Genomic DNA, 15,460 nt, shown 5'->3' on the forward strand with positions numbered 1-15,460 from the left:
ATCTCCTTTCAAAAGAAGGATATATATTCGAAATCTGGTGAACCAGAATGGTCTTAGCATAATTTAACAGCAAGACAGCACCCTGGTGACAACAGCTGAACTTGCATGATAGTTTGCATGATGGCCTGCATAGGATGCATTATTGGATTTTAGGTCTGTTCAGGGTGAACTATCCTGCCACACACACTGCTGATTTTAACACCACTTAGCCCTCAGTAAAGAGTCTGTTTTGCACAGAATTGTTCTGCATGCTGGCTGCCTAGGCCAGGGCGCAAATCCTGTGCAGTGTGAACGCTGAGGAAAGAGTGTAAAATATCTGTAAATCCTACTTTGAGACATTCTCAGCTATTTCAGTGCTGGCTTTCAGATTGCCAGCTCGAGAGAAAGCCCAGAACACCACATTTTTCCAGACATAAAGGCTGAATGCCAAGAAATAATATTTTTTTAAAAAATTCTTCTGGGTTTTTAGCTGAAACTATGATTAAGTCTGAATATTTTACAAAAACAATCCATACAAAGTGTGAGAGTGATAAGGTACCTTAGACACTAATGCAACATCATGACTGACTTGTGTTAGTTTTTGTGTAGTTCTCCTATGGTGTTTCAGGCTCAGGAGAAAAGAGCTGTATCTCAGAAATACTCCAGAGTTAATCAGGGTTGTGGCAGCATCTGCTTAAGAGAGACCCATAATTGAATCATGCCTAATTAACCTATCACCTCAACAGAAGAGAATAGGATGTTGGTACCACTACTGAAATGGATGAGAGTGATGGGAATGGAAAGTGGGAAGGATGAGGGAAAGAGAAATAAAGCAATTTGTTTAACATCTAGTTTTATAGCAAATTCAGGAGGAGGGAAGGAATAGACATTAAGGTATATGAATCATTGAATCTCTTCAGACTGTAGTTTCAAAAACATTTGAGCATATTTACATGTTTATCAGTGCATTATTTAGGTCCAAGAAATGTTTTCTCCTTTGTATGGTTTGGGCTTTTTACAGTATTTACAGATTTTTTTTCTTATTATCATTACTGTTGACTTTATTTGTTTTTGTAATAATTACAAACTAGGAAAAAATCCTTTGAAAACTAGTGGGCAGAAAATAAAAGCAATGTCAGAGATCTAAAATAGGAAATACAACATCTGTTGTACATTTATTAAATGAAATGCCCACACAAATCAGAATGAGAAGTATTTCCTATTTGAAATAAATCTCACAGATGTACAAAACAAATCCTGAAGAACACTGCTTGATTTAGTATTGTTGTTCTATTTCATGCTATATAGCTAATGTACAATAATTGCAATTTGTTTCATGCAGTGCCCTGCCAGACTGTTCTAGATTATTTGAAGACCGTTCTTCAGCATCACAACCAGCTTATGGTACCACAGCCAGCAGACCATCCAACTGAGGTAGTATACAGTGAAGACAAGCTACATCTTTTTATGTTTGAAAATTCACTGAAAACATGTAGACAAATAAATAAACACTGAAATAATATATTTAGTAGTAAAAAATATGTAAAATGTATTGTTAAACTGTTACTCTTAGCTACAGTAATGCCTCAAATGGAGGAGACTCATCATTAGTGTAAGGTAGAATGACTTTACTGAGCAATACGCAACTCCCTCAATCAGCACCAGTTGCACTTGCCTTGCTTCAGGTAATTTTTCTCTCAGAAACATCACTTTTTTGATAAAAATTTAGGCTAGAGCTACCTTGGTGAAAACTGTGGCTGCACTCGGCAGCTGCTGGTACACAGGGGCTGCAGCCCGTGCGTGGGGGTTACCAGCATGTCATGCACAGACACAGACGTGTGTGTAGCCCTGACATGGTTAACACTAAAATACATCTTTTCTTCATTTTGCAGACAGACCAAATTATAAACTTCTGCAAGTCTGTGGAGAGCTCTTGCTTCTCAGAAAACATCCCAAACAAAACGTAGAGTGCAAACAATTTTGTACTTGATACCGAGTTTGGGGATTTTTGTAATTATGATCTTTTTTAAAGTGGTGCAGGGAAAATGCAGCACATTAAAGTCCTCCCTTTCTCTAGAAGGTAGATGTATAGGTCTCTGTATCAACTCTAATGTAACTCATGTTAGTTTTGCTCCAGTGTCTTTCTGTCCAGGCTTGCAAAATTGCTTGAAATTAAATGGTTTTGTTGAGACTTTTCTCGCTTAGACTGTCCGTATTTGAGACCCTTGCTATGCATGTTTTCTATATGTGTCATTGTCCATTCATGGAAACAAAATCAGAAGAGGGAAGACTTAGTTGTAGTCTGATCTCCCTTTGCACATAAATGATACAGAGAGTAAGCCTCACGTAGTCCAACTTACCATAGTTTCGCTGAAGATACTTTGCAGCAGTTCAAGGTGTGCATCACTTTTTTCCTCCATTCAGTTTTATCCTGTGCAAATTGTATACGTATTTATATTTATATATAGTTAATTGTTATCACTCAAATATATTCCAAAGTTTCATTTTCTGTTTTTTAATGTTCTCTTGCTTAACCAAAATTTTCAAGTACTGTAAAAACTGAGGCTGTTCTGTAATGTCCCAGAAGGAATAGCTTGTCACAATGTGACATAATTTTTCCTTCAATTAAACACATAGATATTGATCTTTCATTCATGAGCTTAATCATGTACAAATACAAGCATCAAGGCATTTGTATTTTGGCTCTTCCTTCAGGGTCTGTTTATTTTATTTCTGGGAGGTTTTCTCTTTGTTTTATATTAATGAGTGCTGGACACACTAAACCACATCATATATTTAGTGAGAATGTTTTGCCCAGAAGTGCTTTTCTTTCAAAGGAAGCAATGAAAGTGTATCTGTAGCAGATCCCAGTAATTGTTTAAATAGTAGCATAACACTATATCGTGCCTTTGGAGAAGAATGAGGAAAAATATCCTAAATTTCCGGGGAATAAGAGAGAAGCATTATAAAATTGAGGCTGAGGAAGTTACACAAAATTTATTGCCTTCTCCTCAGTTAATAGTAATGTGAGCTCTCATGAAATCTAGACATTGGGCCCTTCTGCACTCTATTTCCATCAGTGCTGTATACACATAAACACAGAGGTAGCTTCTAGGGTAGCTTGCTGCTTAGCAAAGCCAAATATGAGCATCCATCCTTAATGCACATGAGCAACCCTGGAGCCTTACCCTGGGCATTGGGCTTGCATTGCATAAGCCCTGCCTGCCAGGGCTTAAAAAAGAGACAGTGCCTACAAGAGTTAGCTGCAGCTTGTACTTTGCACTGGTATCAGTAAGAATGGTCCTTGATTCACTAGAGGTTTTTTGTAATAGGAAAAAAACAGGTTTCAGAAATCTAAGGTAGGAAAATAATTGACTTTATATAAAAGGGATGAGGAGCTAGGTGCTGAAAAAATGAAGTACCAACATGAGTATCACATGGTCCTGTGTACTGCTGTAGTGGAACAAACCAAGGAAGTACTTGTGTCAGCTCCCTCTGGGATACTGTGGTCGTAGTTGCTTTAGCCTAAGAGTATAGCAAACACCTCCAAAGAGCTTTCCATACCGCCCCTCTGCTCTTCCTCCTTCTCCAGCCCCTTCACTGTTTTAGCAGAGGACAAGGAGCTGGACTGGATGAAAGGTAATGTTCCTCCATGTCAGAGCTCTTCAGACTTACTACTGGCTTCCCAGGGGCTTGTGTACCTGGCAAAAATTAAAGCAGCTTCTTGTATCATGAATGAGGGGGGAGGACTTGACCCTAACCCTTCTGCAGTGTTGTGGGGGGACAATGAAATGCAAAGAGAAAGTCCCAAATAATAACAGAGCTAGGCTATAGGTGAAGGGTCTTTCTCTTAGGGATTACAAGCTTGGATTTACAAGCTACAGGGGTAATAAAGTGTTGAGTTCTGTGGGGAGTGGCCCCTCAGACAGACAAAGCCCATCTCTTCCTTTATATTTTGGCTTCCTTTGCAGAGTTTTGCATTTGTCAATAGCTGTCTTTGCCAGCAGCTTGCAGCAAGGCAAACAAGTAGCAGATGGTCACACAGGCTCAGCTCCCAGTGATGCTAACCCCACTGGGAGGTGGTGCTACTCTAGATCATACAGATTATCTAATGGCCCCCTCAGCATGGTCCTCACTAAATTCAATTTTCCATATATTTATCAAATTTTTTTTATTGCAAAAAAAATTAAAAGCAAATACCTGAAGAGAAACTTCAAAGATGCTCTCAAGCTGTCTCCCAGGGTGTTATAATAAATATATGAAAGTAGGCAAGGGTAGTCCTTAAAACAGTTTTGAGATATCGAAGGCCTGGAAGTGAGGAGAACTTTGCAGAGGTTGCCCACAAGTGCAGCATGTGGCTGATTGCCTCACTGAGCACCAGACCCTTGTTTCTGTGGCTCACTGTGAATTCCTGTCTAAGCTGGGGGCTATACAAAGAGTTTACTAATTGGGCTTCTAGATTTATGCATTTTGATAAAGAGGTGCAGCTGTAAAAGTGAATGAGTCTCTAGGAGGGTGTAGTTTGGGGGTTTTGTATATTTAAATTATTTCAAGTATATTAACAGGGCCATCTTACATTAATTGGGTAATCCTGGACTATAGCTTTTTACAGACAAAAAGAATTAAATACAATTTAGGTACAATTGACTTAAGAGGGCTTATAAATGTGTGTGGATTATAGGAATCCCCATAATTAGTCCCACAGCATTCATTTAATGCTGGAATGTTGAAGCACACAAATTATGAAGGTTAAAAGCACAATTTCTTTCCAGCTGACACAGTGGCATTTCAGTAAAGCTATAATTGGAGTTAATACAGCATTCATTAATAATAATAAAGCTTTTAGTTACCATAGTTCCTTTATTTATTTTCTTTACATTTTTCACAGTAACATAACTGCTGTCAAGTTTCAGGTGTGTTCTACAGAAGTAATAAATTTATTATAAAAATAGACCAAAAGAATCACCTCTGAAGTAAAGTGTCAGGTGCAATGAAGTGATCCATTTGATCACACTCTTCAAAGACCCTTTTTATGCCTTCTAATATATTAAGAAGAAACGTTATAGTTAAATAATAGACCCAGTCACTGATTCTTAACTCTTGAATCCGCTTGTTAAAGTGAAAATTATCAATAACCACCTCTCAAAATGTATTCCTTGTGCCTCACTCAATTTGACTTCTAGAAAATGGAAATATAATTTTAAAAGTAATCGTTTCTCAGTAAAAGCAATGTTCACATGGGGTTGTGTTTCACTGTCAGTATTGTGGCTAATTAAAAAACATATCTTCTGTTGCAACTGACATTTTTACCTATTTGCCTTGTAAAGTAAGCAATGGAAATATTTCACTTTTCCAGGGGAGTAAGCAGTTGCTGAACAACTACCCTGTCTACATCACTAGTAAACAGTGGGATGAGGCTGTAAATTCTTCCAAGAAAGATGGACGACGGCTCCTGCGCTATCTCATCAGATTTGTTTTCACAACCGATGAGCTTAAGTACTCATGCGGCCTTGGAAAAAGGAAAAGGTCAGTGCAGTCAGGAGAGACAGGTCCTGAAAGACGTCCTCTGGATCCAGTAAAAGTAACATGTCTCAGAGGTACTGCATCTTTTCGCTCAGTGTCCACCATATGTGATCTCATTTCACCACATTGGCTCTGGCTCAGTAGAAGCATTTGGCTGACAGTTGCAGAACTAGAAGGGGTTTTACAGGCAGGTGACAAGCATCCAGAAACCCTCCACTTTCTTTTTATACATACATACATACATGTATGTATGTATTATATATGTGTTTTTGGGTGGTTTTGGATGGGAAAACAAGGCTGCTTATTTAAGAGAGGAGAAATGCAAGGCCATGTGACACTAATACACTTTAAGCAAAGAAGCTCTTCTATAATAAACTATCAGGGTAGTTTTTAACCCTGATACACAAAACTAACCAAAGGAATAATTGTAACCTAATGTGTAGAAGAACACAAGGCATCGTTGTTGTTAGAAGCTAACTGAGTTTCAGAATAGGTTTGGACATCTTACAGGGTCAAGAACATCTACAGGTTAATTACTTACAAAGTGTATACAAATGTGTTGTTAAGAATTTAACTTCTTTTTTGGCGTATTGATGCAACATTGGCTGAAAAAGTTATTCTATCACTTTTCCCCATGTTTAGCCTGAAAAGGAGGGGGAGTTTTGCAAGCATTTTGCAATGTCAGAGAGTGAGGATTGGACAGTACAGAGAAAGAGTACAGATTGAGAAGGATGTTCTGTACTTTCATTTCTTAAAATTGTTTGAGAGGCCTGTTACAAAGATTTATAATAAAACATACAAACCTAGACTTTTTTAATCCCGGTAAAAAACATCTTTTTAGTATCAATCATCTGCATATTATCAATGCATGTGCTTATTATTTCTTTAATTAATTCATAGTTAACTTTTTAGTATTTTGTGAGCACATACGTGAAGTTTTGGTTGAACTAACTCAAGAATATTTACTAATCAATGCAATGTAAAAAGCTATATTTGGTCAGTCAGTGATAAAAATATCTTTAGTCATTCAACTGGAGTCCAAAGTGGTCATATATATCAGCTGGAGCCTCTTCCCATCTAGGGTAGAAGAATCCAACAGGCTAAGTAGATAAGATTTGTGATTGGGGTACATTGATGCAACCAGGTAATGAACTCAGATTTTGCATATGGCAAATTAGGCAAAGAGGCGCTTTTTGTACTGCAAAGGAATCTTTTAACCAGACCTGGCTACTCTATTAGAGCTTAGCTGAAGGGCAAGTCCATTGCACGCTGTGCCGTAGAGGTCTAGAGAAAGATTCAGAGTTCCTGAAGTTCTCCTGAGAACTAAAGGCTGGATACAAGTGCTTTAAAATGTACTAAGTTACTTTAAATTTCATTTAATAATTTACACACAAGCAGAGTGTTGATACCCTTTTCTTCCTCTTTCTTCCCCCTGCCTCCCAAGACTACCAGTAAATCCACCTGTACATAGACTTTTGCTTATGGCCACTCTCCTTTCTGGGGTCCTGGACATACAGAGTGTGGGGAGCACTCCTTGGGAGAAAGAGGAAGGGTAATTTCTTTAATTTTCAGAAGCTTGAAGAGGAAGGCAAAACTTTTCAGTGTCCAAGGACCAGCTAAGGAAGCAGAGTAGACAGCTCTCCCTTTGGGCTTTTGTGCATGGGTGGGAACAGGACAACTTTATCCAGTGCCGAGAGCTGGCCACTGGCTCCTGCCCATTTACAGACCAGGGTAACAAGTGTCTGACTAATTCTCAGACAATGGCCAATTATACCTTTCCACCATAGCGGAGGGTGTAAATTGGTTCTCTCTCTGCACTCAGAGTAGTTTAAGTATCTATAAACATTTCTAATATATTCCTACAACTGACTGGTGTCTGGAACCAGCCTTAAAACAGACTGGCGTGCTTAAATTATAGCATTACTCCTTTATGTGGTAAGCATTTCTCTGAGAAAAAGACAAGTCTGTGGAGGCACACGTGAGCATAACTAGGAAGGAATTACTGTTGCCTGTGCGGATTTCCAGGGAAATGAATTTAAAACAGAGATTGCTATCACTTTTGCAGACACACTGCTGGAGGAGCTATGCAAAAATCACATCCTAATTGTCCAACAGATGAGATACCTTGCAGGCACAGGAACTCATGTAAAAGCACAGCAGTCCTCGTCTCGAAATGTGGTGACAGTAATGAAGTTACCTTACACCACTTATTGTGCTGTTGGCTTGTCAACAGTAGAAAATAGAATTTAAAAATATCCTGGGACACACAATACTGCATGAGGGAATAACTAATATTACGGAATAAATAAGAAGTTCAGTTTCCATATGAGCTATAGGGTATCCAGTATCTCTAATAAGGTGCCCTCACATTTAAAATTGGTTTGGGATGTTTCAAAGTCCAAATACACCTATTTGAGCTATATCTAGCACTTACAACTCCAGAATTGGTAAGGCACCTTGTGCAAGGTCTAGTATATTACATGTCAAGGGATCTGAAAAATAAATTATAAAAAATCTAATCATCACATACAAATAGCTGCATGTGGAAGCACCAGCTACTTTAATAGCCAAATTACATGCAGTACAATTCATTTTCTCCTGCATTGAAAACTATTGGAAGGCTCACCAACTCAGCCCTCTAATCTCATTTAGCTATTTCTAAGGCGAGTTTAGTCTCTGGAAAAATAGATGTGAAACACAGGGAGAGGAAAAAAGCAGAACTTAAAAGGAAAAATATCCCAAACAGAAAGGAACATCAAATTGAAATAATGGCAGTGACATTTTCCAGCAGGTTGTGGGCTCCTGCAGCCTGCAGGTGCTGAAGCAGCCAGCAGAGGGAGGTCATAAAGATCCACGACAGCAATCACCTTGAGGTACAAACACCAACAGGTTTCAAATTAAATACATCCCGTTCATGTTAGCTTTCACATGTATTGCACATGCTGGATTACAGCCTTCACTTCCAATTAGTTCTTTTTATTTCCACAAGAAGGTATTTTATCTCCAGGTCCCATGCATCACCTATTTAGCTCAGGTATAACAACATACACTGCATGTGGAGAAACACACCTGTGCAGCAATAAAATAGGTCCCAGTGGCATTATCATGGCATCCCCCATAAGGCTTTACTTCTGCTTGAGTAGAGCAGCAATATCCCCTTTTATTTCCCATGAGCTTTTGATGCCTGGGTGATAACAAGTGCTGCAAAGACAAGCTGTTTTTTATCCTTGCCTGTTTTCCTGCAGAGTTTATTAGGATGCATTGTACTTCCAACCCGGACTGGTGGATGCCATCTGAAGAGCAAATAAACAAGGTGTTCAGCGACGCGGTAGGACACGCTCGTCAGGGGCGTGCGGTGGGGACTTTCCTTCACAATGGGAACTCATATTACGAAGGGACTGACCATCCAGGATCACAGGATGAAGTCTTCAATAGAGGTATGCAAGATGGATCTGGTGATTGATGGCAGTGAGAACCACCTCATACAACAGTAGCAACCACTTAATTTAGGAGATACTATTTGTTAAACATACTTAACCCTACTGTCATTTAGGAGTCCAAAGCATGTTTGAACACATACTGCATACATTTCAGCTTCTCCATCCTACCTTATCCCCGTTAACAGAAAGAAATCCATTTCAAGTCCTTCTTAATAAGACTTCTCAGTGCCTATTATCCAAATATTTCATAGCACGCTCAAAGGAAAAGTGCAGTTCATTTCATCTAGTTGTAGAGAAAAGGTCATTAAAAAAACTAAAAACGTCAAAAGAAACAGCATCTACTATCTCATCTGCCTATTGATAACAACCCCAGACCTGGACCCAGAACACCTGGGTACTATTTGCTTTCCCTGAGTAGGAGATGTAAGAACAAGTCTGCACGCTTACAACAAAAGAAGAAGTGGTCTCCCATTTCCTAACAGAAAAGAACACAATTATAAATACTACCTTAAAATATTGGACCAGATGAAAAATTCAGGGACTTCCTTAGCCAACTCTTCCAGGAAATTAAGCTTCCGGGTAAAACAGCAGCACTCATCAACAGCAGAATCCTTCAAAGACCCAGAACAATAACAGGCACTTCTAACAGCTAAAAATTGCATTGTATATCAGATAGACAGTATATTTATCTAGATTTCTAGAGAAGCAGAGTTATCATGACAGTTTTCATTAAAACAAGATTGCTAAAAACAAATTGCCATTTCAGAAGACAGATTTTCCATTGCCTACTGCTATTCTGCAGCCATACTGTGTAGCTTTAGAGGCTTCAAATTGCCTTTTCTTGGTTTTGCTTTCATTTGTGTTTCATATCCATTTGTTGAAAAAAATGAGACTGTGCTGGTTTTGCTTAGAGTTGGATTCAGGGAGGGGTTGGGCAAGAAGAACCTAGTTTAGATTTCTGTATTTGATAAACATGCAGTCCGTACTATCTAAAAACTATAAGAAAAGAGCTGTCAGAGCAGAATTCACAATGGTGCACAACATGGAAGCAGATACCAGCTTTAAAAACAAAAATCAGTCTACTAAAACCCTTTAATTTTAAAGGTTTAGGAATCCATCATCCCTCCAAATTGATGCACTCCAGAAATAGGCAATGCCAAAGAAATTATATCCTTTCCTTTCCACATTGGGGTGTTTGCATCTTCTTACCCTTGTCTGGTTGCTCAGGCCCGTGCAGGCATCCTTTACAGCCTGAACCAGCTCCTCTTGAGACAACATTTCTTCACTGGCAGGTATAGGGAACCGGTTTTCGTAAAGAAAGCTCACTTCACTTTTGACCATCCTTAGTGCTACCTCATCAGCGTTGACTCTCCTGAGTGCATTTCTCACACTCCCCAGCTTTCCTCACCGCCTTGTGCAAGCCACGAGAATAGCTACTAATCGCTCCTTTTACCCATCTCCTCTGCTTCCCAACCTTCTCCCTGTGCGCCAGGCAAGGCAGGAGGCACCAGACCCTTCCTCAGACATCAGGAAGGGCTCTCTGGAGCACAGCGCTCCTCCAGCCCCAGGCAGGCCGCAGGACTGCGGGCATCTCTCAAAGCTCAGCTTGCCCACACGATAGCTTCTTCCTGCCATCTGCCTCCTCTTTGCCTCCAGTTGTAACTGGTCTCTCATGGCCCATGGGGCATCTCAGGACACGGGCTCCACCGTGCACTGCCATAGACAGGACCTCACTCAGCCGGGATATGCTTTAGGCCCTTAAATGTCCAATACCTCTCGGTTCATTTTAATTTTGGTGATTTTTTAGAAAGGGGTTGAAAGGCACTCACTGGAACCAAATTAACTAAATTTATTTTTTAAAAGTCATGTACCAGTTTAGTCACACAGGACCTCACTAGACCAAGGGGTTTGGAACTCCATCCCCTCATTACAGGCAGGAGGTGACTTTCTTGGAGCAGTCAACAGCACGTGGTGGCCTCTAGAGAAGAAATTCAGTGTACAGAAATGTCAACAGTACAGATATCCTATAGTAGCTTTTTGGTGTTGAACTTACACTTTTTTAAAAAGAATTATAATAGATGATGTTACATTGCTCAGATGGTGTAAGTCTTGCTGGTCTATGTTTAATGTGGTGACACACGCCAGAACTATTTGGTAAAACATGTCAGAACGTGTGAGTCAACATTATACTGTAAATTTGTCCACAGCGATATGTATCATGCTGTATTTTTGTAAACATTGTGATGGTTTCCTTTCAGATATTTATTTGTGTGATGTTAAAGATACAAACATTTCATTTTTAACAGTCTCAGAACAGATTAACTGGACTGGACAGAACTCTTATGTAATTACCTACAGATTTGCTGTTATAACCAGTAAGCCTAGCTTTATTTTTAGTGTAAAAAGCATAGCCAGCATCCTGGAACTACTCACAATCCTCTACTCTCATATAGTGCAAAATAACCAAAAGTATAGTATCATTCTGAAAGCCACTTTGGCAGTAGAAATGGCTTTGCTGGTTTGGACCTTTCTTTACAAACAAAATTTTGCCCTCAATTGCTTATGTGCATTGGCCAGTGACATGAATCATAGTCACAGACAGGCATTAACAGACACCAGCTCATATTTTTGTTCATGTTTGGTTTAAAAGTAACAGAGTATAAAAAAACTTTTCTCAGTTGTCTGTCTTTAATTGCCATCCTGACCACTCGACCCCCATATTTCATTTTAAAAACACCAAGCCTTCTACGACAGCTTATTCCAGTTATTTTTTTCATGAGGTATTATAAAATCATACATATTGAAGTGTCTAAATATCCGCAAGATGTTAGGTATAATAGTATGGGACCTGAAATTATAGATAGCACATAAGCCTTTGCAGGGTGAGATATCCATATTTAAGCAGGATGCTTTGTAAGCCAGCACATCCCTTCCCAGCTCTGGATGCAGACAGCAGGCTTGCGACAGAAGGAAACTGCTATCTATCATGTCACTCCAGGAAGTCCCAGGAGGATAGAGATTCTTGTCTTATCCTTCCATACGCTTTAATCTTACTGTCATTTATGTATCTGCCTTCTCTCAAACTTTGTGTAGCAGTACCGCACGCCCATCTGTGCCAACATGCCTTCACTATATTTTCTATGACAAATATTTGTGGAGAAACTGTGATTAAAAAAAAAAAAAAAGCATTAATCCTGATATTTTTATTGTTATGGTGTAGTTAATTCTATGAATACTTTCTAATGATGATTGTACTGTGTAGAGTAAGTACAGGTTAGGGATAGACCTTTATCAGATATTGTACAAAAAGAAAGTGCATAGTGTAATATAGACTAGTAAGGTTTTTGTGACAATTTCTATAGGATGTGTGAATTGTTTTCTATGTGGCAACACACATTTCTTTTAAAGAATATAAAATCTTAGAGAATTTTTTAAACAGTCAATATTTTTTAATTATAAAGACATTTGTTACCTACAGTTTACTATATCAGGTGTTAATTCTAATTTGAATATTGGTTTTATTACTACATACCTCCAGTTCCATTTGTTCTGTTGCATAAAAATGCACAATAAAAGTTAGTCTCTGGTTAACCTGTCTCTCTCTTTCTCTGTGGGCACTGTTGTGTCAGTGTGACAGCCATCACAGCTGGTTCTGACTATAAATATATATTGATAGTTCTGACTATAAATATATATTAAAAGTTTTAGGCTAATGTTTATATAAAAGGCTAGGGCAATTTCTTTTGCATTAAATGCTTGTTTGGTAGGACTCACTGGCAAGCACAGTGAAAGATTATGAAGAATTCAAGTATGAATATAAAATAAATAATTTTCATCTCAAAATACAACTACATGTACTGGTTAGATAGAAAGACTGTTCAAAGGAGGCACCCACTGCAATCTTAAGGCCTGGATTTTCAAGCAGTGAAGTTTAAATCCCATTTTAATTCAAAATTCAGTGATGGCTGAATGTAATGTCTCCTGTTCTCTTAAATGCTTTAGAGAGTCCTGAGTCCAGATAATCTGTAGAGGAATTACAGTGACAAACATTCAGCATGGCAAACCCCTTCTGCTGGGCTTTGAAGCAAGATGGGCCTGACCGCAGGCTGGTGTCAGCCATTTGAACTGGTTGCCAAATACTGCCATAATAAAACAACGCTTTTCGGTGCATGTAATGCTGCGAAATTGATTGGGATTGAGCAGGTATTTTATACATAGGTGGCTTCAGCATGCTGTATTTTTGTGTATGTGTGTGAAATTAGTGAAAATTGTTATTAGTAAAACCCTCACCAAAATAATTTCAAGTGATTCTGAGAAGTGTAGGCAAAAAAAACCCTGTATTAATCCTTCTGGGGGAAAAAATTATAATTAACCTTTTTTTGAAAAGCTCTGACTTCCCAGCCTCTTGGGCCGTGGCTGGAAAACTCAGAGGGTGGTTCCAGAGGCAGGACTGAACAGGAATGGGTTGTGGGGAAATCAACAGGGTGAAGAGGCAGTAGAGGTAGCATAGAAAGCTGGCAGGGAAGGAGAGCATATAAGTAAGGAACCAGAGGCAGGAGCTGGGTTTGTGAAGCTTTAAAAGAGAGATTAGGCCTAACAGCAGAGCCTGTAAGAAGGTGATAATCATGAGAGTCAGTACCAGGCAGAGAGAAGGGGTAAGAAAGAGGTACCTGGGATGGCAGAGAACCAGGGATGGGAAATAACTGAAGAGGAACAGGCAGTACAGATGGGGGCTGTAATTCAGTAATATCACGTTTTATCACTCTTCCACTAAATACCTGTTCAACATACTGGTAAGGCAATGGTCAAACTGTGCTCCTGCTCTGCCACAATGCTGGTCCCCTCGTAAGCACAGCCCATCTGCTGGCAGTTATGTCCTTGCTGAAGCACTAAGATGTTCCCAAAGAAAATCTTTAAGGTCCAAGTCAGACACTGAATCTCATGCATATGAAGGAATTTAGTTTTTACCTAATTTGATTAGAACAGGCTGAGATTATAAAAATCTTTGTCATCTTTTTTTAATAGGACTACTGATGTTGCAAAGTCTTGCCCTGAGATGTTCAGATGGGCAGGAATGTCTGCTTTCTCTGCCTCCTTTCCTCTACTGAGGCACTGACTGAGTGTCAGAATAGGAAGTGCTTCCATCACAGTGGGGAGACTGAAACATCAGGGAACACAGCAGGAGGCAGCATGTTTCAGCCCACTGTGCTCAGGACTGAGACAGTTATACCTTTTCTTTCATAGGGGTTTTGTGAAGATCAGTGTTACAGAAGAACCAGAGCTATAGTGCTAAGCACAATAGAAAAGCCCTTGAAGACAGCAACAAGTCTGCAGAGTAGTTTGAGTGCACACAGTACATAAAACAAGGCCAGATCAAATGAGGATAAAACAAATATCAAATAACTGATACAGGAGCAGCATCCTCCTGCAGGAGGCTGGGGTGCTGGCCAACAGCAGCTGTGTAGAGCAGCCATTGGGACTCCCAGCCACAAGGAGACTGAGATACACTTGCACAGCAGCATTTATTTTGCTCTCTCCTAACATCTGAGTTCTTCAAACACTGCTCTTATCACAGCTTTGTGATCAACTAGCTCATGCAGCATGGATAGCAATACATCATGAGTAATGACTTGCAAACTTTAGCTTCTGTTTGTAAACATGCACATAGATGGTATCTCAAAGAGAACAGGGAAGAAAGAACTCAAGATCTTCTCTTACACCTGACTCTTTTGCTCACTGCACCATGGGTAACTACAAATAGTGCCCAAGTGCTTCAGCAGGAAGAAAGCTCCAGGTAACAATCATACAAATCTTAAGTTATTGATAGTGCAAACCAGTATCACTGATGTGAGTTGACCACTTCCTTAGTGGGGTCTATTTAAAGCAGAAGCTCTGCCTGGCAGCAGAGTCCCTTGGATTCCTGAGCAGATTGCTGTATGTGACCTTGCTCCATGAAAACAAAAACCCTCCTACACAGACTCTTCAACATCTGAAAAAGAAGAAAAAAAAGCAGCTTCTACTGCAAATTTATGGTGCTAAGGGGAAATAAAAGCCACACCAGTAGATTAATTACCTGAGTCAAGGGGGAAAAAAAAACCTGACATGAACCTACACAACGATGTTGGAAAAAAAGCTAAAAAACCTCTTTGTCCTTAAAAATGCTTTAAACTTTCCCACTCATCTGACAGATATAATTGCCTCAACTTAGGCTGTCTTTGTAGGAAAATGGAAAGAAACGAATTTGCTAAGGACTCAAAGTAGTTTTCCATTAGAAAAGTTAATATTAAATTTAGTTCCCATTTAGGAACAGGGTCAATAGTACAACAGAAAAAGTCTAATTAAACCTTTCAAAAATGCCTAGTAATGTGAGTGAAAAACTGAAGTCTTCTTGCAAAAGGATGTGAACCTGAAAGCCAACAACTGAACTACTTATTGAACTGATGGAAGCAAGATTTCTTTTTTCATTTTCTAAATGATAATCAAAAATGAGAAGCAGAGAAGCAAGCAGTTCCAACACA

General features: G+C 39.2%; 1 protein-coding gene across 3 annotated transcripts in view; it reads left to right on the forward strand.

The window, feature by feature from the left end:
- BEND4 (BEN domain containing 4) overlaps positions 1 to 12,612 on the forward strand; it is a 32,667-nt gene extending 20,055 nt beyond the window's left edge. The window contains exons 3-6 of one of the 3 annotated variants that reach the window (XM_027891271.1): positions 1,322 to 1,413; positions 5,336 to 5,576; positions 8,291 to 8,375; positions 8,748 to 8,863. In XM_027891271.1, the coding sequence (XP_027747072.1) occupies positions 1,322 to 1,413; positions 5,336 to 5,576; positions 8,291 to 8,349 (392 nt within the window). In that variant the 3' untranslated portion in view covers positions 8,350 to 8,375; positions 8,748 to 8,863. Of the gene's footprint in view, positions 1 to 1,321; positions 1,414 to 5,335; positions 5,577 to 8,290; positions 8,376 to 8,747 lie in introns of all 3 variants that reach the window. The other 2 variants (XM_027891272.1, XM_027891270.1) reach the window with 2 other exon arrangements.
- Positions 12,613 to 15,460: the final 2,848 nt, after the last annotated feature.

Source organism: Empidonax traillii, unplaced genomic scaffold, assembly GCF_003031625.1.
Source record: "Empidonax traillii isolate 1590-97213 ecotype Southwest subspecies unplaced genomic scaffold, ASM303162v1 scaffold315:size618497, whole genome shotgun sequence".
Lineage (NCBI taxonomy): Eukaryota > Metazoa > Chordata > Aves > Passeriformes > Tyrannidae > Empidonax > Empidonax traillii.